Genomic DNA, 24,518 nt, shown 5'->3' with positions numbered 1-24,518 from the left:
GAAGTTCAGGCCTATTTGTTTTGTTTTACTGGTGTGAGAGCAATCAAACCTGAAGTTCAGGCCTATTTGTTTTGTTTTACTGGTGTGAGAGCAATCAAACCTGAAGTTCAGGCCTATTTGTTTTGTTTTACTGGTGTGAGAGCAATCAAACCTGAAGTTCAGGCCTATTTGTTTTGTTTTACTGGTGTGAGAGCAATCAAACCTGAAGTTCAGGCCTATTTGTTTTGCAGGTGCACACCATATCCCTTCGATCAACAATACATTTTTGCTTCTAGAAAATAAAATGCAGCCTACACCCTCGGACAACAGGCGCTGACGGAATCACGACACAGCTCCTCAAAACAAGCGGAGCATTATGCAAAGCACGCAACACTACACCAAGGAACTACGTGGGAGTATCTTCTCTGTTTCTCTACAAAGGACGAATTCCTGGCCCCTCTGTTTCTCTACAAAGGCAGGAGCAAAGCTGACTTCCTGGCCCCTCTGTTTCTCTACAAAGGCAGGAACAAAGCTGACTTCCTGGCCCCTCTGTTTCTCTACAAAGGCAGGAGCAAAGCTGACTTCCTGGCCCCTCTGTTTCTCTACAAAGGCAGGAACAAAGCTGACTTCCTGGCCCCTCTGTTTCTCTACAAAGGCAGGAGCAAAGCTGACTTCCTGGCCCCTCTGTTTCTCTACAAAGGCAGGAACAAAGCTGACTTCCTGGCCCCTCTGTTTCTCTACAAAGGCAGGAACAAAGCTGACTTCCTGGCCCCTCTGTTTCTCTACAAAGGCAGGAACAAAGCTGACTTCCTGGCCCCTCTGTTTCTCTACAAAGGCAGGAGCAAAGCTGACTTCCTGGCCCCTCTGTTTCTCTACAAAGGCAGGAGCAAAGCTGGCTTCCTGGCCCTTCTGTTTCAATCAATCTCACCACTTCCTGCATTACAAATAGAAATATATCAGGAGACCAGTCATGGTCACACACACACACACACACACACACAATCCTCTGACTTTGTATACACTGCTGTTCCTTGATGTTCATTCTGAACCAAAGTATCCTGCAGCAATTCCAACTGCTGAATGGCTAACACACACACACACACGCACGCGCACGCACACACACTACTTCATTAAAATACAGAAAATACAAAAATGATTCACACTGCCAAGAAAGAGCTGTGTTTTTCCCTGGAGAAAAGTGAGTATGTGTGAGAGCGTGCGTGTCGACATGAGCGTACGCGTCCGTACGCCGAACCCCATCGGTGCGAGTGACAGCCGCGGGGCTCAGGGTCTTGACCCCTGGTGGTGACCTCACTAGTGTCTGGGCTGTATGGACGGAGAGAGGGCCTGTGTGTTTGTGTGCAGGCTCTCTGGTTGCCACGGAAGAGGCAGTGTCACACTCACTCAGCATCGTTGTCCGACCCCCTGACCCCAAGGCTTTCCCATCAGCCACTCACGCACTGGGGCTGATGTAGGGCAGACAGCGTTGGTTAGGTAACCTCTTTCTCTAATAATGATCGGCTATGAAAAGCCAACTGACATTTACTCCTGAGGTGGTGACTTGCTGCACCCTCGACAACTACTGTGATTATTATTATTTGACCATGCTGGACATTTATGAACATTTGAACATCTTGGCCATGTTCTGTTATAATCTCCACCCGGCACAGCCAGAAGAGGACTGGCCACCCCTCATAGCCTGGTTCCTCTCTAGGTTTCTTCCTAGGTTTTGGCCTTTCTATGGAGTTTTTCCTAGCCACCGTGCTTCTACACCTGTGTTGCTTGCTGTTTGGGGTTTTAGGCTGGGTTTCTGCACAGCACTTTGAGATATCAGCTGATGTATGAAGGGCTTTATAAATACATTTGATTTGATTTACTGCCTTGTGCTCTATGGTTCAACTGACCATGGTTTTGGATCTGAAAATATCAAGTGGTATTTGACGTTCAAATGGTACGTATGAGTCAGTAACTATGTTTTAATGATGTATTGCTTATCAATTAGTCTAGTTACAAACTTCTTTAAATAAATAAGAGGAAACTAGGCTAATCAAACTCTTTTTTATTATAAAAAAAAAAAACATTTTTATTTATTTAACCTTTATTTAACTAGGCAAGTCAGTTAAGAACACATTCTTATTTACAATGACGGCCTGCCGGGGACTTCACCACACATATGTGGGAAAGACAGTTACAAGAGGGGCCCTGTGAGAGACAGAAGGAAAGGGACAGGAGGAGGACAGAGAGAAAGAGAGAGAGGGGCCCTGTGAGAGAAAGAGAGAGAGGGGCCCTGTGAGAGACAGAAGGAAAGGGACAGGAGGAGGACAGAGAGAAATAGAGAGAGGGGCCCTGTGAGAGACAGAAGGAAAGGGACAGGAGGAGGACAGAGAGAAAGAGAGAGAGGGGCCCTGTGAGAGACAGAATGAAAGGGAAAGGAGGAGGACAGAGAGAAAGAGAGAGAGGGGCCCTGTGAGAGACGGAAAGGGACAGGAGGAGGACAGAGAGAAATAGAGAGAGGGGCCCTGTGAGAGACAGAAGGAAAGGGACAGGAGGAGGACAGAGAGAAAGAGAGAGAGAGGGGCCCTGTGAGAGACAGAAGGAAAGGGACAGGAGGAGGACAGAGAGAAAAAGGCCCTGGAGAGAAAAAGCAGGACAGAGAAAAGCTGTTGGCCTTGCATATCCGCTTGGTGGCACCTTGCAGGGCAATTTGAAGACTAAATGTGAAGGTGGCGACCTTGTGGCCCCTGGGGGGCCTAGCGCGTCTCTCCGTCCTTTGTGTCATGATATGATGAGTTGTCACAATGGCTTGCGGGCTGTAATGAGCTGTAGTGGGGATGAGCCGGGGAGGGGAAGTTGGGGGGGCTGACAGCGTAGTGATGGATAGGGGTACTCGCAGGCCCACAAATTCCAGAGCAAACAGAAGCGGCTGCCAAGGCCCTGAACTGCTCCCAAAACGTGCCAGTTTGCAGAAAACACAAACTGTACAAGGGGTGTGGGAGGTAGGGAGAGAAAGAGAAAGAGGGAATGCTTGGAGTGTGTGTCTGTGGACTTTGATAAGCGCAAAAAAAGCAACACACAAACTGATGTCATTACCATGACAACATGAAATTATTGTCCACAATAACTGTTATTGGCAAGATAGGATCTATTTTCATAAAACATTCAAGTGTGCCCCTTCCTCTTCCTCAGAGTGCCCCTTCCCCTTCCTCAGAGTGCCCCTTCCCCTTCCTCAGAGTGCCCCTTCCCCTTCCTCAGAGTGCCCCTTCCCCTTCCTCAGAGTGCCCCTTCCCCTTCCTCAGAGTGCCCCTTCCTCTTCCTCAGAGTGCCCCTTCCCCTTCCTCAGAGTGCCCGTTCCCCTTCCTCAGAGTGCCCCTTCCCCTTCCTCAGAGTGCCCCTTCCTCTTCCTCAGAGTGCCCCTTCCTCTTCCTCAGAGTGCCCCTTCCCCTTCCTCAGAGTGCCCCTTCCTCTTCCTCAGAGTGCCCCTTCCTCTTCCTCAGAGTGCCCCTTCCCCTTCCTCAGAGTGCCCCTTCCTCTTCCTCAGAGTGCCCCTTCCTCTTCCTCAGAGTGCCCCTTCCTCTTCCTCAGAGTGCCCCTTCCTCTTCCTCAGAGTGCCCCTTCCCCTTCCTCAGAGTGCCCCTTCCTCTTCCTCAGAGTGCCCCTTCCAGGCAAAAATATTCTAATCTCCAAGTGATGCTCATTTCCCACCTCTGTTTCCAGTAACTACATTTTCCCTCTCACAGTTAGCAGTAAAAACATTCAATTAGATCACCATATTGTAGTTAAAACTGGAACATTTCTACAGCATTAAGTACATACTTTTGTTTACATGTGAAACCAACTCTCACTGTCGTGTTTGCACTAAAATAGTATCTGTCCGTAACATTAAAGGATCTCAGTGCTGCGTTGGGAAAAAATGAAAGAATTTAGGAAGGCGCCAGGCGATCAGAAATGCTATTCCAGAAAGTGGGGAAAGCAGCCCAGTCCAGAGCGTCTTGCCCCAGAGACCGAGTCAGTATATTTAAAACTTAATCTATTCACTTTGCTGCATGCTGCTGATCACAAAACTGAACAAAAAATATTATCTGGGCAAAAAGCCTTTGCTCTCATTCTCCATCTCTCTTCATTCAATCTTTCATATCGAAGTCTTTCATTTGTCAAATTTACATTCCCCAATATATCTTACACAAAACGTTTGTCGATGTGTTTTTGATGAATAATTGTCTGACATTGATTTTAATGTCGTCAATTTTGAGGTTCATACAAGAGCAATATGAATGCTGTGTGTGTTTATGCTTTCCCGTTAAAACGTAAACATCTCTTGAGCTTTCCTACCTAAGGTGAAGAGGTGTCTCTACGCAGCACAAGAGCTACACCGAGTTCTGTCATCTTTTGAAATGCAATCAGCGCCTCACATTTTCAGTTGAAAGAGACAATTATAATTTTGAATTAGACTGCAAAATTAACAGAGGAATATGATAATTTGTGGGTTATTTCAATTATATTTAACATTCCATGGTTAGACGTGAGCATAATCATGTAATTATTTGTCTAGGAAATACTATTCAGCTGGATAACGAGATGTGATATTTTGAGGAATAACCATGCAATATTGAAATAACTATTTAAATGTAAATGTGTTAGTAAATAATTGTTTATAGATTTAAAAACAAAATGGCAAAAAGCACAATTATTTCCAATGCTGCTACTTCCTGTTTTCAGACTATTTCAGTAAATGTACACTGCTCATTAACACATCCCCACACACACCTCCCATACACACATCAAGATCAAGAACCCCCTTCCCGCACAGAAACACACACAGACACCAAAAAAAAAAGGTTAAGAGTTACAATATTTGAAAGGAAAAAGCACTCTTTAAAGCCACTTTAAAGCAGATGACCACCAGCTTGCACTTACAGTAAGGGGGAATACCCCCTGGGCCCCCCTTAATCACACCAACCATCATCTGATCCTCAAAGTTCAACGGAAACAAAAAGTGATGGAGCACAGGAATTGGGAATTGAGAGAAAGGGAGATGAAGAGAGGCAGGGGAGTGTGCTTTACTCACCCAGCCACTGAGATTGAGATGCCAGCAGCCAATCTGCTGGAGGAGGGAGAGCCCGGGGGCGAGGACTCCTCCTCTGGCGCCCCTCTCCTCCGGCCCCGCTAAAACGCCATACCGCGGGTACATAACCCCCTGCTCTCCTTTCCCCTGCCTCCCACTTCTACTCCCTTACCACGGCCTTCCCTTTCTCCTTCCTCCCACTTCTACTCCCTTACCACGGCCTTCCCTTTCTCCTTCCTCCCACTTCTACTCCCTTACCACGGCCTTCTCTTTCTCCTTCCTCCCACTTCTACTCCCTTACCACGGCCTTCCCTTTCTCCTTCCTCCCACTTCTACTCCCTTACCACGGCCTTCCCTTTCTCCTTCCTCCCACTTCTACTCCCTTACCACGGCCTTCCCTTTCTCCTTCCTCCCACTTCTACTCCCTTACCACGGCCTTTCCTTTCTCCTTCCTCCCACTTCTACTCCCTTACCACGGCCTTCCCTTTCTCCTTCCTCCCACTTTTACTCCCTTACCACGGCCTTCCCTTTCTCCTTCCTCCCACTTCTACTCCCTTACCACGGCCTTCCCTTTCTCCTTCCTCCCACTTCTACTCCCTTACCACGGCCTTTCCTTTCTCCTTCCTCCCACTTCTACTCCCTTACTACGGCCTTCCCTTTCCCTGCCTCCCACTTCTACTCCCTTACCACGGCCTTCCCTCTCTCCTTCCCCCACTTCTACTCCCTTACCACGGCCCCTTTCTCCTTCCTCCCACTTTTACTCCCTTACCACGGCCTTCCCTCTCTCCTTCCTCCCACTTCTACTCCCTTACCACGGCCTTCCCTTTCTCCTTCCTCCCACTTCTACTCCCTTACCACGGCCTTCTCTTTCTCCTTCCTCCCACTTCTACTCCCTTACCACGGCCTTCCCTTTCTCCTTCCTCCCACTTCTACTCCCTTACCACGGCCTTCCCTTTCTCCTTCCTCCCACTTCTACTCCCTTACCACGGCCCCTTTCTCCTTCCTCCCACTTTTACTCCCTTACCACGGCCTTCCCTCTCTCCTTCCTCCCACTTCTACTCCCTTACCACGGCCTTCCCTCTCTCCTTCCTCCCACTTCTACTCCCTTACCACGGCCTTCCCTTTCTCCTTCCTCCCACTTCTACTCCCTTACCACGGCCTTCTCTTTCTCCTTCCTCCCACTTCTACTCCCTTACCACGGCCTTCCCTTTCTCCTTCCTCCCACTTCTACTCCCTTACCACGGCCTTCCCTTTCTCCTTCCTCGCACTTCTACTCCCTTACCACGGCCTTCCCTCTCTCCTTCCTCCCACTTCTACTCCCTTACCACGGCCTTCCCTTTCTCCTTCCTCCCACTTCTACTCCCTTACCACGGCCTTCTCTTTCTCCTTCCTCCCACTTCTACTCCCTTACCACGGCCTTCCCTTTCTCCTTCCTCCCACTTCTACTCCCTTACCACTGCCTTCCCTTTCTCCTTCCTCCCACTTCTACTCCCTTACCACGGCCTTCCCTTTCTCCTTCCTCCCACTTCTACTCCCTTACTACGGCCTTCCCTTTCCCTGCCTCCCACTTCTACTCCCTTACCACGGCCTTCCCTTTCTCCTTCCTCCCACTTCTACTCCCTTACCACGGCCTTCCCTTTCTCCTTCCTCCCACTTCTACTCCCTTACCACGGACTTCCCTTTCTCCTTCCTCCCACTTCTACTCCCTTACCACGGCCTTCCCTTTCTCCTTCCTCCCACTTCTACTCCCTTACCACGGACTTCCCTTTCTCCTTCCTCCCACTTCTACTCCCTTACCACGGCCCCTTTCTCCTTCCTCCCACTTCTACTCCCTTACCACGGCCTTCCCTTTCTCCTTCCTCCCACTTCTACTCCCTTACCACGGCCTTCCCTTTCTCCTTCCTCCCACTTCTACTCCCTTACCACGGCCTTCCCTTTCTCCTTCCTCCCACTTCTACTCCCTTACCACGGCCCCTTTCTCCTTCCTCCCACTTCTACTCCCTTACCACGGCCCCTTTCTCCTTCCTCCCACTTCTACTCCCTTACCACGGCCTTCCCTTTCTTCTACTTCTACTTCTTCTTCGTCTTTTCTTAGACCTCAGTTTTTCGTCCCCCAAAAGTACTGGAGCGTGTGCAGCGGGGCACGTGCGTGTCCCTCAAACTGAGGCATCCTCATCGCCACACGACGGGTCTGTTGTTCAAGGGGTTTTGTGACTGGAGGTACCACAAGCGTATGTCTCTGTAGATCCATGGATGGGGCTCAACCTCCCCTAAAACAGCCTGAGGAATCCTCCGCTCCCTCCACCACTCTCAGCAGCCCTTCGCAGCCTCCTCTCTCAGGAAAGTTTGTGCCGGTCAGAAGAAATGAAAGCGAGAACACGAACCGAGGCGAGAGAAAAAAGATCAAGTGCTGCTTCCCGGCAGTGCAGAGAAGTGTTCCCACAAGCAACAAACAAGACACAATATACACAACAAAATCGTGGTATTACTCAACTCCCAGATTGCACGCTTGTATCTGTGTGTGTGTGTGTGTGTGTGTGTGTGTGTGGGCTCTGCGGTCCCTCCAGGATGCCCAGAGTCTAACTGGCGGCTTGAAAAGCTTTGGCTACAACAAGGTAAAGCCAGCAAGGCAAGAGGAAAAAGACAAAGAGGAGAGAGGGGGACAAAAAAAGAACAAGACACGACAACCTCCACAAAGGGAGGGTAGGCTCAGCAACGTGTGGCCAACAGTCACTTATCCGTGTGATACTGACAGTCCCCTGTCCAACCCCACTTTCCAGGGGGGGAAGGAGAATACGAGAAAGAAAGGTATTTGTCTTCCCTTTGACACGGACGTGACATCTGCATGGGGCTTTCGTTCTGTTTTTTCCTGTCCAACAATACTGAAGATGGGAGGATGGACGATTCCACCCCTAACTCTTTCTGACCTCTCCGTGTGAGGAGATCAACCAGGCCTAAAGCCTCCACACCCCCTACTGCTCTCACTGTACTCCTTCTCTTAAACATTATTATCTTGAGATCATTTCCTCTGAATATTCGGGCCCCACAACCATGCTCCTGTCCCCATCTCTTAGCAGACTCTTAGCACATCTAGGGCGTATGACCAGGGCAAGCATACCTCGGAGACGTAGAAACCAATTAACACGCAGGGTGAATTAACTCATTTGCACTACAACCTGCTTCACCAAGGTTTAATTCGATATTTTATTTTAAATATAAAAGGTTGGTTTCTAATACATCTATAATTATATCATTGCAATATTACTTAGTGACAAAACAAATAGGTGGAATTGGCCGACAGTATATTCCAAACACATTGTCACTTAATTTTACCTTGTGATAGTGAATCTAAAAAATGTATTTTAAATATAGGGCCAACTGAAAAGGTGGTCCAGTATATTTCAAAATCTGAGCAACAATAAGACAACAACGGAAACAACAAAAACCTACCGTATGGCTTTTATCCAACTATTTTATTTCAATATGTTTTTTCACTTTCTTTCTCTCTCTTTTTTTACCCCTGCTCTACTCTGGCCTCCGCCAGGCAGTCCTGAGGCCCTTAATGCCAAAACAAAGCCCTGGGAATGTCCTTTACACGGCTCCCACAAAAGCAACGAGGCTCCGGCTTGACAAGTAAATGAGCCCCTCACAACGTGGCGGCTAATTGCCCTCCCTCCCTCCATTCAACTCGGCCGCCACACTCCCGCGACCTCCTTTGTCCCATGTGCCCTCTCTTAAGTAAACTGCCAGTTCGCCCGCAAATGATGGACAGCTCCCAATCCGCCGGGCCACAACGGCAACAGACGACTCTGAAGAAAGAGAGAAATAAAAAGACCCTCCATCCCACTCCACTGTCTCCGGCGTTCGCACTAGACTACAACGTGTGCAAGAAAAGAAATGACCGAGAGGAAAGTCTGTAGAAAGAGAGAACACCGGAATAGACAACAATGGACAGAGACCGTTACAAATCCCACTCATTTGGACTTAACTATGAGGAATATAAGACTGGACACTAAATGAAAATTACTGGCATAAACTCCAAGAGATGCTCCTAATCTACATACCATGTTAATTGATTTCATAGAAAATGTACTGACAATAGAAATTGAGTTTCATTATTTAAAATTCATTTAAAAAAAAAAAGCTAAATTATTTGACAACAATAACTATCAAAAATAGATCGAAAAAAAAAAATATATATATAAATGCATTAGAAGAAACTGAAGAAAAAAGACATGATATTTAGTAATTAAAGGTTGTACGGAGAGCTTCACTGTTTTCATTACCTTAATCATAATTGTTATGATTTAATATCAATATCAATATGATTATTTTGACAAAATAATACATATAATTTAAGATTAGTGTTGCCTTAGAAAAAACCCTGTCAGACTGTCAGACAAAGCAATCAAACACTTCCTTTCAACCTGTCACTTAGCAACTAAACGATTATAAATTGCCAAATGGAAGACATACAATAATGTCAACAAACTCCAATGAAATAATTATATTTAAAGCCAGATTTAAAGTACGCTCACATTAGTTGAACAAAGAAAGCAAAGGAGGTAATAAATAATGTTGAAGTCTTACCATTTAAAAGAGCTGTATTTGGGATGCTGCTCGGTTCCTGGTTAAAACAAGCATGCTGGCGCTCATGGCAGTGCACAGACTACAACAAGACGCCCATCACCATGTCATCCCCTAATCCACTGGGGGGCAGCACCCCATCTACGACAGCCCCTCGCTAACCAAACGCCCGATCGGCTGAGTCAATAACACACCAGCCCAAAGAAGAGGCAAAATGAACGGTGGAGCACCAGCCAGCAATGGCAAACACATCCAGGTCCGACAGAGGAGAGAGCAAGCGCCCCAAACCGGGCTGAAAACACTCAGCCCCCTCATTCAGACACACACACACACACTCACTCACTCAGGCAGCGTTGCTCTCCTTCGCATCTGACCAGGAGTCCCTCTCTCCCCCTGGCCCATCTTCATATCCCCCGTAATAAGCTCTTTCGTGTCCATCTCTCTTTCTTTGATAAGTTGCAAGAACAATAAAAATAAGTGAGAGACAGAAGTGAGAGAAAGAAGTGAGAGAAAGAAGTGAGAGATAGGGAGAGAGAGAGAGAGGCTTTCCTCCGGCGGCTTGGCAGACATAAAGATACTCGACTTTTCTATAGGAGTTGCCCTAACTTGGCTAAACTCGGGCAGTGGAATGTCCCTTGTCATGTCATGAATCCCCAACGCCGTCCACGCTCCATTCAATAGGAGTCGGACGAAATAAAACGCTAAATGAAAAAACAACACAGGGCAACAACAACGACAACAAAAAAGCCAAAGGAAGTAATCCGATCGGGCAGCGAGTGTGTGGTGTTGTGGCCACGTTGCCCCCCGGTCCTGCCCGCCGATAGCCCCAGATTTTCATGAAGGGACCCCGGGAAAATACAACGACACCAAAAGACCAACCAGACATTTATTAACAAAAGACCTGTCGCACTGTTACAGCTTTGCAACCTCTACTGTCTTCCTGTAATCTCTAAAGACAAGCGAGAAGAAAAAAGAGCCCCGACTCCAAAGTCAAACAAAGCCAGAAGACAAGCTAACAACAGCCGTTAACAATAACAAAAATACTAATACATCGAAACAAGCCGGTCGGGTTCCTAGCAAACTGGCGAAAGGAAATGAAGCCCGGCCAACTGGTGGCTTGAAGAGAGGAAGCCCACTCTTAAAGCCATGTTCAGACCATCCACCATACCACCGCTGTGAGCCTTTCAACCATAGCAGAAAAAAATGACTATTGATCTTCAAATGGCGATAATTGAAACGATCAAAAAGATTAAACAAAAAGGAGAATGTGCTGACTTACCATGTTATGCTATTTTTTTGGGGTTTCAAATTTTTGTAAAAAAAAAAAAAATTAGCTCAAAGATGCGGCATCGGAGGTGTCAAATTGTTCCCCGTCTCTTGATCGTATTACTTCCGCAGTCCTGGTTTCCAATGCGTCTGAACTTTTTCCTTTTCCCTTGTATTTTGTTTGTGGTACCCAGCTTTTTCCCCCTTCCTTAGACTTTAAAAGCATTCAGCTCAGTAAACCAGTAAATTATCTTGCCACCTTGTGCAGCTCTGATGCTTTGGCCGCTAACTTTGGAAGGCCCTTTACTACTGCTTCAAAATTAGCATTGTCAAAGCAGTTAATGAATATTAATATTGTATTTGTCATTGGACCTGGCCCATTGCTGAACTCCAAGTCATCCATCAGGGACAAGATTAAGCACACAATTATTTCTGACTGACAGGGACCAAATCTGGGAGTTTTTTTTTACTACAACAATTTAAAGAAAAAGACTCAACATCATCTTAAGGCGCCTCCCTGGAGACAAGATTAATACACTTTTAATGAATCACGATTTCATTGTGCGTGAGCTGGAGGAACGTCAGAAAAAGATAAATATTCTGACTAATGATTTTTACCGTTTTTTACTGAAAGGACCGAAACCACAAATTACAAATATTTACTGTGACAACATTCAAAAAGTATATTTTTTTCTCTCCTTTCGATAGAACCTGAATTATGAGGGACATTACTGTCATCCTCACGGAACACTTTCTCCTGGGAGATTTTTAACATGGGTTGGAATGAAGAGGAATTGCGCTGCAGACGCGGAATAGTAAATAATTCCTGCACAAATTTGCCATGAAACATTCATCAAAAACCTGGACCTCCAGCACTCTACGCGGAGCCTGACACAGTGCCGATTGCCATGGACCACACATGCAGCCTTTACCACCACCCGCTACCAACATTTCAACATTAACCAGTAAAACCTTTCCCTAAACCATCAGAACCACCAGCTTACAGCTCAAACCAGAGAACCTTTTCCTACCAGTCTCAAATGCACTACGTACAATCTGGGATGTACATCAAACATCAGGTCTGAATAGTCACATATGTTTTGATCGAGACTGGCCAGAATAATACCAAGTCGTAATAAAAATGTGTTTTAAACAAATCGTAAGTCGTAATCACCAGCATTCTTACCTTCACCTGCCTCGCTGAGAAATTAGTCGGGTAACATGCCAATTAGTTCAGTCCTACTGTTAATCCAACATCTTTTGAAAAAAAAAGATTCTGCAACCAAAAAAATATTTTGTCTTCTCATGCATTGAGGCGTAAGATTTTGAACAAACAGAAAGCGAACTCGTTTGATAAAAACAATTTCTACCATTCTGTGACGTGCTTTCATTTTCCAGTTATCGGTTAAAAGTCTGAAGCTTTTTTTTGGGCACGTTAATACTTACTCTCTTTTCTCTAGAAAATTACTACTATGAAATATAGTAAAATGGTGCTGGGGGGGGGTGTGTACGAAAAATGGCAGATGTGGGGCACCGGCCCGGTGAATTGGTGCAGGTTGGGGGTCAAGCTTTGGGGGCACCTTGGAGTGTCGGGCCCCTGCCGACCACCCCGCCAGACATTTAATACCATTAGCAACCCTTAGATGAACATTCTAAATTGGGCTTTTGTTCTCAAGGTGCCGATCCGACCCCAACAGCCCACCAGCACTACCGCCCCAAAATACAGATGGTAGTGTCTTTTATGGAAATGAAGAAAGCAGCTTAGGACCGGCAGCTCCGTATCTACATGTTTCTGCGACTCGAAAAGCCGTCGCTGTGGTTTGTATTGAGTTTTATTTTTTAGATAAGTAAAGTATGTAGCTGTCATTTTTATAAGAGATGTATTATGGTTAGTGTGAAATATCATATTTAGATATTGCTTTCAAAAAAAAATTGAACATAGTCAATATTTGTTTAAATCTACTGCTATATTTAGAGTTATACTTTAACATGGGAGAACATTTAGTTCTAAAATGTTTGAATATTTTCCAAACATAGCAGTCATAGTTTAATATATGTGGAATTTTACAACATAATTGCGTGTTCCTTATAGATGTACAGTATTTTGTCATTTTACATCGATATAAATGTTTATGTCTATGAATAATAATAATAATAATGATAACAACAACAAGGACAACAAAATTAGACACTACACAAAAATCATTCTTATTGGATAATTCATGTTGTAATTGACACCGACACACAACCCAATTAATTAGGTGTTCACCGGAGTCGGTCTTTAAGAGCAAACAATTATCAGAGAACCCCTCCACATCTTAATGCATGTTCAGAGTCTAAAACAGGTCCAATCTCGGTGAAGAGAAGGAGAGGAGAGCAGGCAGCTCTGTGGCCCAGCATGATCACATCAGCACTAGTATCAAATTAACTCTCCGACTTTGAAACTTATTGATCTGCTATTAAGACACTAGTGAACTTGATGAAGTGAGTGCTGTAGGTGACTCGGGGACTTCAAAGTCTCGCACCAGCCACATAAAACATGCCGCTTTGATCCCACCTCGGATCTGGAGAAGGGGCTTCTGAGGAACCCCCAATTCGTCTCCTCTCTCCTCTACTCTCCTCTCTCCCACTCACCCGAGGCCCGGGCTTTACTACCGGCTCTCTCTTTCTCTCTGGCAGCATGGAAACCTGGCACACCACTACTGTACAACCACACGTACGGTTAATTGCAGCAGATTTAAGGGAATGATTAACATGGAGAATACAGTAGCTTTTACAGTGGTGCAGATCTCCCTGCTGATTCACACAAACACTTGCATGAAAATACACACACACACACACAGTTTGACTGCATGCTACGATGCATAAAAAAAAGTCACATTCACGTCGGCTCTGCTGCCGCTTCTAAAGACGTCACCGTTACAATTCACTGCTGATAATGAGGATCCTGACCGAGTTTACAGTATGAAATAGTGTAAGGATAAGAGGAACAATGCAGAATGCTAAATCTAGCAATGCTATTGTGTGGTAGAACCCCCCCTCCTTCTCCCCCCGCCCGAGGCAAGTCTTCACACCCACATTAGATACTGCACACTGCCAATCATACCTGGGATTTTTTTCTCCTTTTGTGCCACTGGGTGGAGGTAGTAGTTAATGTTTTCAGTTCACACTAAATCCCAATTACATACTGAGTAATAAACAAATCCAGACAAGCCCACGGAACACCATCTTTTCCGGGCAAACCCTCTACAGAGGCTACTTTAATGAACCTAACACAAAACACAGAGTCTAACCCACTCAGAAGAAGTCCTATCTGCTCTCTCCATTCCACTACTAGAGCAGATGGGAAATGGGTATCAACAAGTCCCACTGTAAACACAAGAGGTACGAGATTTCAGGTTCTGCCTCCATTCCTCGACTAACCTAAAAGGGCAGAGTAAAATAAATATGACTAAATTAATCATCAGTAACTCAGTGTTTGTGCTCAGGCTCCAGTGCTAAAGAGGTGTGTGTGTGTGTGTGTGCGTGTGCATGTGGATGCATTGGACTGCCAGGGCTAAGCTGTGTCTGTTTAATTAAGAAGGGGTAAATAGATGACAAATGTGAGACAGTTAAACATTTAACGTGTGTTTACCTCCCCCCTTCACGCACTCATTTATTTACTCCAGAGGAGACTCAGAGTGGGTGGTGTTAAAGACTGATGGGAGAGATGCCGGTGGATTAAAACGCTGCCGCCGCACTACCGTGACAGCCGGCAGGCAACAGAGAGAGATTACCTGACAATTGTTTTGACGTTTTTCACTGTTCAACTTAATTCTGTTTGATAACAGGAGAGAGATTATACAATGAATTGAATAAGTAAAAAGACTCGTGCTACTTACTATACAGCTGTTGTGAAAGGCAACAATTAAATTGGTTCCGAATTTGATGACATTATGATATTGACTGACGAAGAACATTTCATTTCAAATGTTCCCTTTCAAACAATATCAAGTGAATTGACAATGTCAAATATTGCTTTAACGTTCATGACCTCATTCTCCCTGCAAGTAAAATCACCAATCAGCAATGAGAGACGTATTTTTCTTCTGATGCTTCCTATGTTGCACTGATGATGTGCCAGGAGTCCCCGTCAAACCCGAGCTGCACTAGAACCGTAGTAAATGCAGAAGGAGCAACGCCTGCGGCACACGCAGCCTTTATCTTAACCCACTCGCACTATCTAGCTAAAAGTTAGCATTTCCACTGTGACAATGTTAAAGTAAAAAAAATATATACAAAAATATGCATGGGGATGGATAGAGGAAGGGTAGAAAATGCAAAGGAAGAAGAGGAGCAGGAGGAAGAGGGGGGGCCTGTGCCACGAGCATATATAAGAGAACTTTCACCAATTAGTGGGGAGAAACGGGAGAGGGTGCTGCCGCAGCACCGGTACTCAAAGAGCCGGGCCTCGCGGCGCGAAGCTGTCATGTCGGCAGGATTGATCAACAGGCCTGCTATTTCTAATGGCATGTTGTCATGAAGCCGCAGCCATGGGGAGACACATGCCTCAGTCCTCGTAGACAGCAAAGTGTGTGTGTGTGTGTGTGTGTGTGTGTGTGTGTGTGTGTGTGTGTGTGTGTGTGTGTGTGTGTGTGTGTGTGTGTGTGTGTGTGTGAATTTGAAAGATAGGGTTGGGAGTACTGCAGCAACCATATATACCTATTCTGTGCCCACATATATTTTACTAACAATTTGAGAAAAGGCCTCAATTCCTCCTCCCCTCTCTTCCTTCCTACCTTACCCAAACCTGAAGTGTTCAAATGTGACAGGTGCACCTGTACTGTTTCATTCTCACCTAGTCAAGCCAAACAAAGCTTGGGTCAGTGCAAAGACTGCAAAAAATTAAATGCATAATATTGTTTTAAAAAATGTAATAATTACATATTTATATATATATATATATATATATATATATACACACAAACACACACACACATAAATACTAGCCGTTCGGTAGTACAATTTGTGAAATTAAAATACAACAAATAGATGATGCGTTTACATTTTTTATTTGACTTTCATAAACAATCTTAAGTATCTATTTCATTGAGCAATACATTATTGTCAATGCTGCATTAAGTTTGCAAAAATATTTCTACTATCATCTGAAAAGCACCTTAATTGATTAAAGCTCATTTACTGAAAATCGAGTCGATAAAAAAAACGTATAATGTATAATGGAATAACGGAAAACGGTTCTCGTAAAAATGACGCAATCAAACGAAGAGTAAAGCAGTAGTCACATTGTTCAGTTTTTCAGTAAACAGTAACAAGAAGGCGTGCTTCATTTCTAGCCTTTGCGGTCTCACTGTGGCCTCACTAACGATAAAAAGTCAAATAAAAGTTAATAAAAGTTACAGAACTTTAGAGTTGAAGGTATCGCTAGCTACTTGGAGTGCATGTCACGTACAGGTAACCTTTTTATCGGGCCTCTGGTCTCATCAGTCGATGAAATTCTCTGCCGGCGGCAGTGGCTTAGCCGAGGGACACGGACCAATAGAAAAATATCTCATTGTGTTAGCATTTCAAATGGCGAGTTGAGGGCGGGGGGGGGGGGGGTTTGGAGGGGTGGGGGAAAGAAGCACTAACCGATCATTGCCAGTGGAAATAATTGGCTATTCCGAGAATAATGTCCTTTACCCACGATCCTCGGAGGGCCTAACGCTAGCGGAGGGCACTTTTTTTTGTTCCGTGTCTTCAAAAAGAGGACCGCTTGGGGGTACTGGCCGTATTCGGGTTTTTAGCTCAGTCCCCTAAAGACCAGGGGGAAATAATCTGAGGCGCTGAACCAAACTCGGCTAATCCGCACCCTAATTAAAAACTCTGAAACCCCAAAACACCTCACAGTAACGCCAATCGAAATAAAAAGGTCGGAACGCCGATTTATTACGAAGTTACAAAATAATAATGATAATAAAGAGAACGAATAAAACGACAACGGAAAATATATGGAGGGAATTTTTGAACGAGGGACTGCACTCGGCTTTCAGCCAAGACTAGATAAACGGCTCAAGATGGAACAACCACGGTGGTGCTTCGATCCTTTTATTCAAGGGGATTTGGGTTTGAGCTCTGTTACACATCGCCCAAGCATATGCAATGACCCTAACTGATATCGGTGCATCTTTTGGCCATATCTTAATCTTACCTTTTTAAAGCTCTGTGCCTTTTCAGACTCAAAACAGCATTAAGAACGAGCATTGTTTGGAGCGAGGGGAGGGGGGGGGGGCCGCCCTGGGAGACGATTCCACAGAATTGTTAGGCCTGGTCCGGGGCAGGAGCCCTCTGGATAAACAGCTGCTTATGCGCACGAATCAGCAACTCCATAGAGCAAAGTGGGAAAACAAAGCACACAAAAAATACAGCTAAAAAAAGAGATCCAGATTAGGGGGGGAAACCATCCCAAATGCTCCATCTTTCCATATCGATCGTTTTAGGCCTACAGCATGCAGGGTGTCAATTTCACCCCCCCCCCCCCCCCCCCCCCCCACCCTGGAAGACGAACGGGCGAAGTCCCCATTACACACCTCCCCTTCGCTCATTGTGAATTCAGTCAACGAAGTCAATCTTATTAACTTCCGCGCTGGTTCACACATGACATTTTCTTCAATTTTCTAGCCAACATCAAAAACATCAATTAGCAGCTGGAAAATGGGAAGGAGCGAATGACAGAGTCTGATAACGGACTTATTTGAAGCTGAGGATAAATCTATTCTCTGGTTTCTGAATGTGTTCATTACAATTGCATTTACAAAGAGGACCTCCAAAATAGCAAAGAAATTCAATTTATCTTCTAGAAATGTCCAAAAATAGTTATTTTTATTGTTATCCTGTGTCCATTTCTCGGCCTCAGTGGGCAACACAAAGCATAGTGGTGCCATATTTTCCTTCTCTCGTTATAACAGATCACAACTTCTTCCACAGAACTTGAAACTTGTAACGTCAAATGGATGGATTGAGACAGATAAAAACCCTTTAACCAACCTATTGTCAAATAAAAATATAGACCTAGGCCTACTGTATAATTATTTAACTTCTATCCTAAAATAGTAATTAAATACACCAGATTTCATATCACCTGACAAATCGAAGGTAAATATCCTGTCTTAAATTAAAGTCTAAATTAGTTTAGACTTTAATATCCAATATCCCCTGTACTGATAAGTAGTCTTGGAATATAGCCTATGTGGCATGGTATAACGCCCCCTCATAGTTTAACTTTGCATTTAAATGTTATATTTTTTACCCATTAATGGATCATGGATACATGATATGCTACACAAAAATTAAAAATTAAAAATTAAATACCGTACATCAGCTCATTTCAATTGATAATTTCCAGATTTGTACACATGACATCACAAAGTGTTTTCGAAATTTGAACCTGCACATTAATAAACCTTTGTTTGTCCAACTTTCCCCCTTTCCTAACATTGATGAACATGTAACCCAATAAACCTTGGATAGTAACCTTTAAGTAAAAAGGCTATTTTCTGCTGATGTCCAAACATCGTCAGACGGCTTCCTCGTGCTTGAATTACATCTCCGAAGGGGGCCAACAGAAGCCATTTTAGCAGCAAGACACTCGTAATGCGATGGGGGAGATCGTATACAGAGACGCGGGGATCACGTTCCTCCGGGCCCATTGATTTCTGATCTTTTGACATTATTTAGATGCTTTTGATTTTCTTGCCCGTCTTTTCTTCCACGTCACAGAAGACACAGATGTCCAAACAAGCGACGGTGGGGATATCTACTATCTGTCAAAAGAGCAGGCTTTTCCCGGCACTGAAGCAGTGGAGTGCACTGACATAGAGCCCGAGAATCGGCGAGATGTAAATATCACTCTTTATAATGGGGCTAATCAGATTTCGGATGCTATTTGCCTTCTAGCCGAGGGGAGATGGGTTGTATAGAGCAAGAGGGCTGTAACCAATACACTTCCCCTTAGTCCATCAGAGTCCATGTCTGCACCTCAAAAACAAGTCCTTTAATACATCCATCTGAGGTTTAGCTGTAGGCTACAGATCACACTGATGAAGAAGGACTCAACTGAAATGTACGGTGACACATTTACCTGACGTTTTATGTACAACATTGTAAATGTGGCTAAAACAAACAAGCTGGCTAAATGCAGAACAAAATGAGTAACGCTGCATTTGTAATACCTCTGCTAGATTAATGCTGAACATACAGCAGTGATCATTTCCATTAAGCAGGGATTTGATCATCTTCCCCATGTGCTTTCACAGGCCTGTTTCAGATTAGATCACTGTGAAAATGGTCAAATTGTTCTGTTTATCTCCCTGTAATTATTTTGATGCAGATGACGGAGATTGTTTGAGCGGCGGTGTGTAAAGGCTTGATGACGCACACGCACGTACGCACAGTGAGAGAAAGACCTCTACATGGACAAAGCAGAGTAGTGCATCGAAATACCATTAACCCATTAGATTGTTTAGAAAAAAAAGAACGTACAAAAGGACTTACAGTAGGCGATTTGTTTTAGGTGAAAGAGCAGGTTTGAGCACACACAATGACCATCTTCAAGTCAAGTAATGACTGGCAGTAATGTTCTGGTGACGTGACACTAATGGACTTTCAATGAGGTAGAAAAACAGGCAAACTCGACGACCACGGCATGACATTTGCCATGCTAGCGGACGGCACTTCAATGGGCAATCAGGGCCACCCACACATCTCCTATGGCTTCAATTGTAAAGGAGAATTCATATTTCTTCTTCTTCCCAAAATATAACTATGAACAACAATTCAGTCAAAGATAAAAGTATTTCTTGAAGAGCACTCCAATCATTTAATTCTCATTACCTGTACATTGACAGTTTAAAAGAGCAATTACACACAAGCAAGGTAAAAAAAAAGAAAGACAATGTCAGTAGGCCGTAATGTTTTAATACTAACATCTATTATTCTCCTGAGGTCTTATAGTAGGTCTTATAATGGGTCTTAAATATGTCTTAAATAGGTCTTATAGTAGGTCTTATAATGGGTCTTAAATAGGTCTTATAATATGTCTTATAATAGGTCTTAAATAGGTCTTATAATAGGTCTTAAATAGGTCTTATAGTAGGTCTTATAGTAGGTCTTATAATAGGTCTTAAATAGGTCTTATAGTAGGTCTTATAATAGGTCTTATAATATGTCTTATAATAGGTCTTATAATAGGTCTTAAATAGGTCTTATAGTAGGTCTTATAATAGCTCTTATAATATGTCTTATAATAGGTCATATAATAGGTCATATACTAGGTTTTATAATAGGTCATACAATGCCTTATAATAGGTCTTAAATATGTCTTATAATAGGTAAAATAATAGGTCATATACTAGGTTTTATAATAGGTCATACAATGTCTTATAATAGGTCTTATAATAGGTCATATAATATGTCTTGTCATAGGTCATATAATAGGTCTTATAATAGGTCATACAATATGTCTTATAATAGGTAATATAATAGGTCTTATAATAGGTCTTATAATGTTGAAATAAAACAGGAACATAGCATTCTGTTTGATCCATTTATCCATTTTACAAGAAAGCAATTCAGCTTTCTTTTGTGTGGCGCTAATGGTGATACCTTATAGCAGGGTTTCCCAAACTCAGTCCTCAGGACCCCAAGAGGTGCACGTTTAGTTTTTTGCCCAAGAACTACACCGCTGATTCAAATAATCAACTAATCATCAATAATTTGAATCAGCTGTGTAGTGTTAGGGCAAAAACCAAAAACGGGTCTAAACTCTAAGTCTATATAATCCTGGTGTTTATTGAAAAAACAATGCTTATTTTAGTTAAACGCTCGACAGAAGTGCTTATTTTAGTTAAACACTCGACAGACGTGATTATTTTAGTTAAAAGCTCAACAGACGTGCTTATTTTAGTTAAAAGCTCAACAGACGTGCTTATTTTTGATGAAAACTAGCGATCAATCTTAGAGTCACTATTCTTTATAATCATAACTTAATAATAACTTCTATTTTCAGTCCATTAAAGTTTGGCCGTGTCACTTGATTACACCCTTCGTATCTACCTTTCCAATTACCTTTAGAGTTTGGGATTTACAAATGTGCACTTTCATGTCCCGTGTTGGCAGATAAGTCGCTGCTCCTGGCCATGAAAGCAGAGCTTTAATGAGTTGCACTAGGGTTAATTGGTTCGCTAAGATCCCAGAGTCATGTGTCTTAATATGAAATTAAGCCATTTCCTGGAGTTTCCACAACTTATTTAATTACAAACACTTCAGCCCAATTTCCATTTCCCACACAGTTGAAAAAAAGGCTGTGTTAATCTAAACATGTCTGCTTGTTTGTTTATTTGTTTGTTTATGCTGGTTGGTCTTACACTGCTTTCCCATGATTCCTGAACCATCATATGTTCTTCATAGATACCCCATGGTGTACAAAGCTCTCTTTCAGATAAACATCATCCACTGACATGAGTACGTGCACAAGGCTGCGTTTAGACAGGAAGCCCAATTCTGATTCCCCCCCCCCCCCCCCCCAAGTAATTGGTCTTTTCACATCAGATCTTTTTCAGAGCTGATCTGATTGGTTAAAAGACAAATGAGTGAATAGAAAGATCAGAATCGGGCTGCCTGTCTGTGGGGTGGTGGTAGAGAAAATGGCATGAGTCACCAATACGGTTCGGTCAATTTAGTGTTTCCCCTAGATGGTGGTAGCTTGTGTGTGTCATAAGGTTTTAGAAGGAAAAAAATAACATCTCTCCCACCTTTTCACTCTCTCCATCTTACCACATACACACACACACACACAGACACACACACACACACACACAAACAAACACAGACAGACCCCCCCCCCCCCACACACACACACAACCAGCTAATCCCCCCTAAATGACTGCACCAGTCATTTGCTATTAGGAACTACACGAGGTGAATCGGTCCTATAAAATACCTTGTAATTAACACTGGTGCAAATGTGTTAAGGTTACCCTGTGGTAGAAGGGGTTCAGTACTCCTGACAGTGTAATTACGGGTTCCCCACAACGCTCCAACCATCTCATTTAACATTGGTAATTCAATCCATCTTCATTTTCCCGGCACCGCCCCCCTCGTTGATGGATAGTTATCATTAGAGGGTGACAAAGCACTGAAACGACTGAGGCGTGTGTTGGGCCTAATGCCGGGGTGCTGGAGTATGTGTCCTCTCGACACACACCATTGCCGTCTAAGAGTGGTCCTACATTACTGAGGGGTGTGTATGGAGAGATGGGACAGAGGGAATGCTTTGGGTCAGAGAGCAGGATGCATGCTGTAAAAACACACACATAAAAGTACACACACACACACACACACACACACACACACACACACCTATATCAGCATACACACCACTTGGTTCCCAGTGACCCCTTGACACAGAGAGGCTATGGTTCTACCCTGTAATAGCATGCTGCTCAGACTGCTGTGAGACGGCAGACAGACACACACACACGTCTCGTATTCGCAGTAGTCCAACACTAACCACAGGCTCTGCTTGAGGGTTCTGGTCTTACTCTATGCATTCAGCCCCAGCCTGGCTGTATACATCTTAATTATGTGCTGTGTTGCTTCTCCCACAGGGGAGAATGGGGCCGGAGAAGAGTCTCCTAGTCATCCCAGGGCAGCAGAAGGCCTCTGTAATGAATCTCTGCTAGACTTTATGGGTTCTGTCTTACCCACCGCATTACCACACAACTTACGGCCTTCTCTAAACAGTTTGTCACATTTAAACAGGCACAAGGCCAATAGGTCTCAATAGCTCCACATGAAGCGCCACTTGTTTGCATTATCGTAACAATTATAATTCCTTTTATCAAAATCAAGGTCCTACATACACAGTCTTTTAAATGACACACAGTAAACCTATCTCTTCTAACACATGGGCATTTGAAAAACAACAACACAAATCCATTTGGCTGCAATGTGGGGGGGGATAACTGAGGAAGTGGTGAAGAGGAACAAATGCCCAGAAAAGCGAGCCCAGTTGACGTGCGACTACAGCAGCCCTGCGCTCAGCTCAATGTGATTATCTCTCTCTTTCCTTTCTGGCCACAGGTTTCGGGGTCAGCGGCGCCATACACACATGCCTGGCCTTGCCATTTCAATGATCGAATTGCGTCAGGAGCCCTCAATCGATTGTGTTCAGTGGCCCCACAGAGGTCCCTATGGAGAATGCCCACCAACGTCTCACCGTCCTGGGAGGGGGGCCCCTATCCACTAAGGAGGAGCCAGAGCCATCGGGAAGAACAGCTCCAAAATGGCTGCCGCACCAGGCAGCGGTGCTTCAGGTTTGTACCCTGAAACGCGGGGCCTACTGCGGGGCAGGGGGGGGGTGTTTTATATTTTCTATTAGCAGGGATTTAAAAGGCATTTTGACACCTGGAGTTGTAGACACTTCCACAAAGACATAGACACTCTCGGTTTTACTGTCACACACCATTCAACGGTGGCGCACACAGAGGTTCAGTCAGGTGACGCTGCCTGGCTGAATGAGATTCTCAGGCTTGTGCTCTCTTGTTTTCTTGGTTCGTTGTGCGGGAGGAACGCATTGCTATAGCCTCCAATCTCAGCGTGCACACAAATACAGCGCACACACACATGCACACACCCTTTTGCGGATACTCACGCGTACCCCACCTTGCATTCCCCCTATTGAATTACCCCTCACATGTAGGTCTATGTACTGTATGCCTCCATAGACATCAGTGCTGGCCTGCCTGCAGACCCTGCAGTTTGTTTAGCAACACTCCATTTGACGACGCCCGAAGGGTGCAATTAAGTCCAATTACAGCCTGTCGGTTTTATTAAGAGGCACAGGCTGGCCAGGCTCGGGGGCAGCACGGGGAGTAGGAGCTGCAGCAGCACCAAACTGCTGCACTGCACGCAGCCAGACTGGCTGACTGAGGGGAATAGAGGCATAACTCTGAGGAGAAGGGCAAACAGAAGCAGACGTCAGCAAACCAAAAAAAAGACAACTGACAGACAACTAGACTAAACAACTCGGCTGTGAATGTAAACAATGGCGGTGTAGAAAAACAGAAAAAGTTTAAAGCTGTTCTTCAACCAGGCCGGGGTCAGCAGGTGAGCTGACCTCAGATGCTCTAATGATTAGCCTAATGTACATCATCAGGGTAAGACCCCGTTTGGCACGTAGAGAGATTAGTACTGTAAACAGCTGCTCAGGCCACACTGATCATCTATCCTTGAGGTGAATCGGGGTCGGACTAACAGTCAGTACTGTGTGCCAGGCTACGCCAAAAACACATTTCTAGACATTTTTGCAAATGTATAAAAAAAATGTTGGGGGACCCTTGACTCAGTACTTTGTTGAAGCACCTTTGGTAGCGATTTCAGCCACGAGTCTTCTTGGGTATGACGCTACAAGCTTGGTACACCTGGTTTTGGGGAGTTTCTCTAATTCCTCTCTGCAGATCCTCTCAAGCTCTGTCAGGTTGGATGGGGAACGTCACTGCACAGCTATTTTCAGGTGTCTTCAGAAGATGTTTGATTGGGTTCAAGTCCGGGCTCTGGCTGGGCCACTCAAGGACATACAGAGGCT

At 44.4% G+C, this 24,518-nt stretch overlaps 1 protein-coding gene across 26 annotated transcripts in view; it reads right to left on the bottom strand.

The window, feature by feature from the left end:
- LOC110491462 (transcription factor 7-like 2) overlaps positions 1-24,518 on the bottom strand; it is a 112,083-nt gene that overhangs the window by 22,925 nt on the left and 64,640 nt on the right. Inside the window, exon 1 of one of the 26 annotated variants that reach the window (XM_036946337.1) lies at positions 5,045-5,696. The exons of 24 other annotated variants lie outside the window; for them this stretch is intronic. In XM_036946337.1, the coding sequence (XP_036802232.1) occupies positions 5,045-5,167 (123 nt within the window). In that variant the 5' untranslated portion in view covers positions 5,168-5,696. Of the gene's footprint in view, positions 1-5,044; positions 5,697-24,518 lie in introns of those variants that run through there. One more of the 26 variants, XM_036946342.1, reaches the window with a different exon arrangement.

The sequence above is a fragment of the Oncorhynchus mykiss genome, chromosome 16 (genome assembly GCF_013265735.2).
Source record: "Oncorhynchus mykiss isolate Arlee chromosome 16, USDA_OmykA_1.1, whole genome shotgun sequence".
Taxonomy (NCBI): domain Eukaryota; kingdom Metazoa; phylum Chordata; class Actinopteri; order Salmoniformes; family Salmonidae; genus Oncorhynchus; species Oncorhynchus mykiss.
Note: the sequence above shows the minus strand (reverse complement) of the source record. Positions and strands in the feature narration are given on the sequence as shown.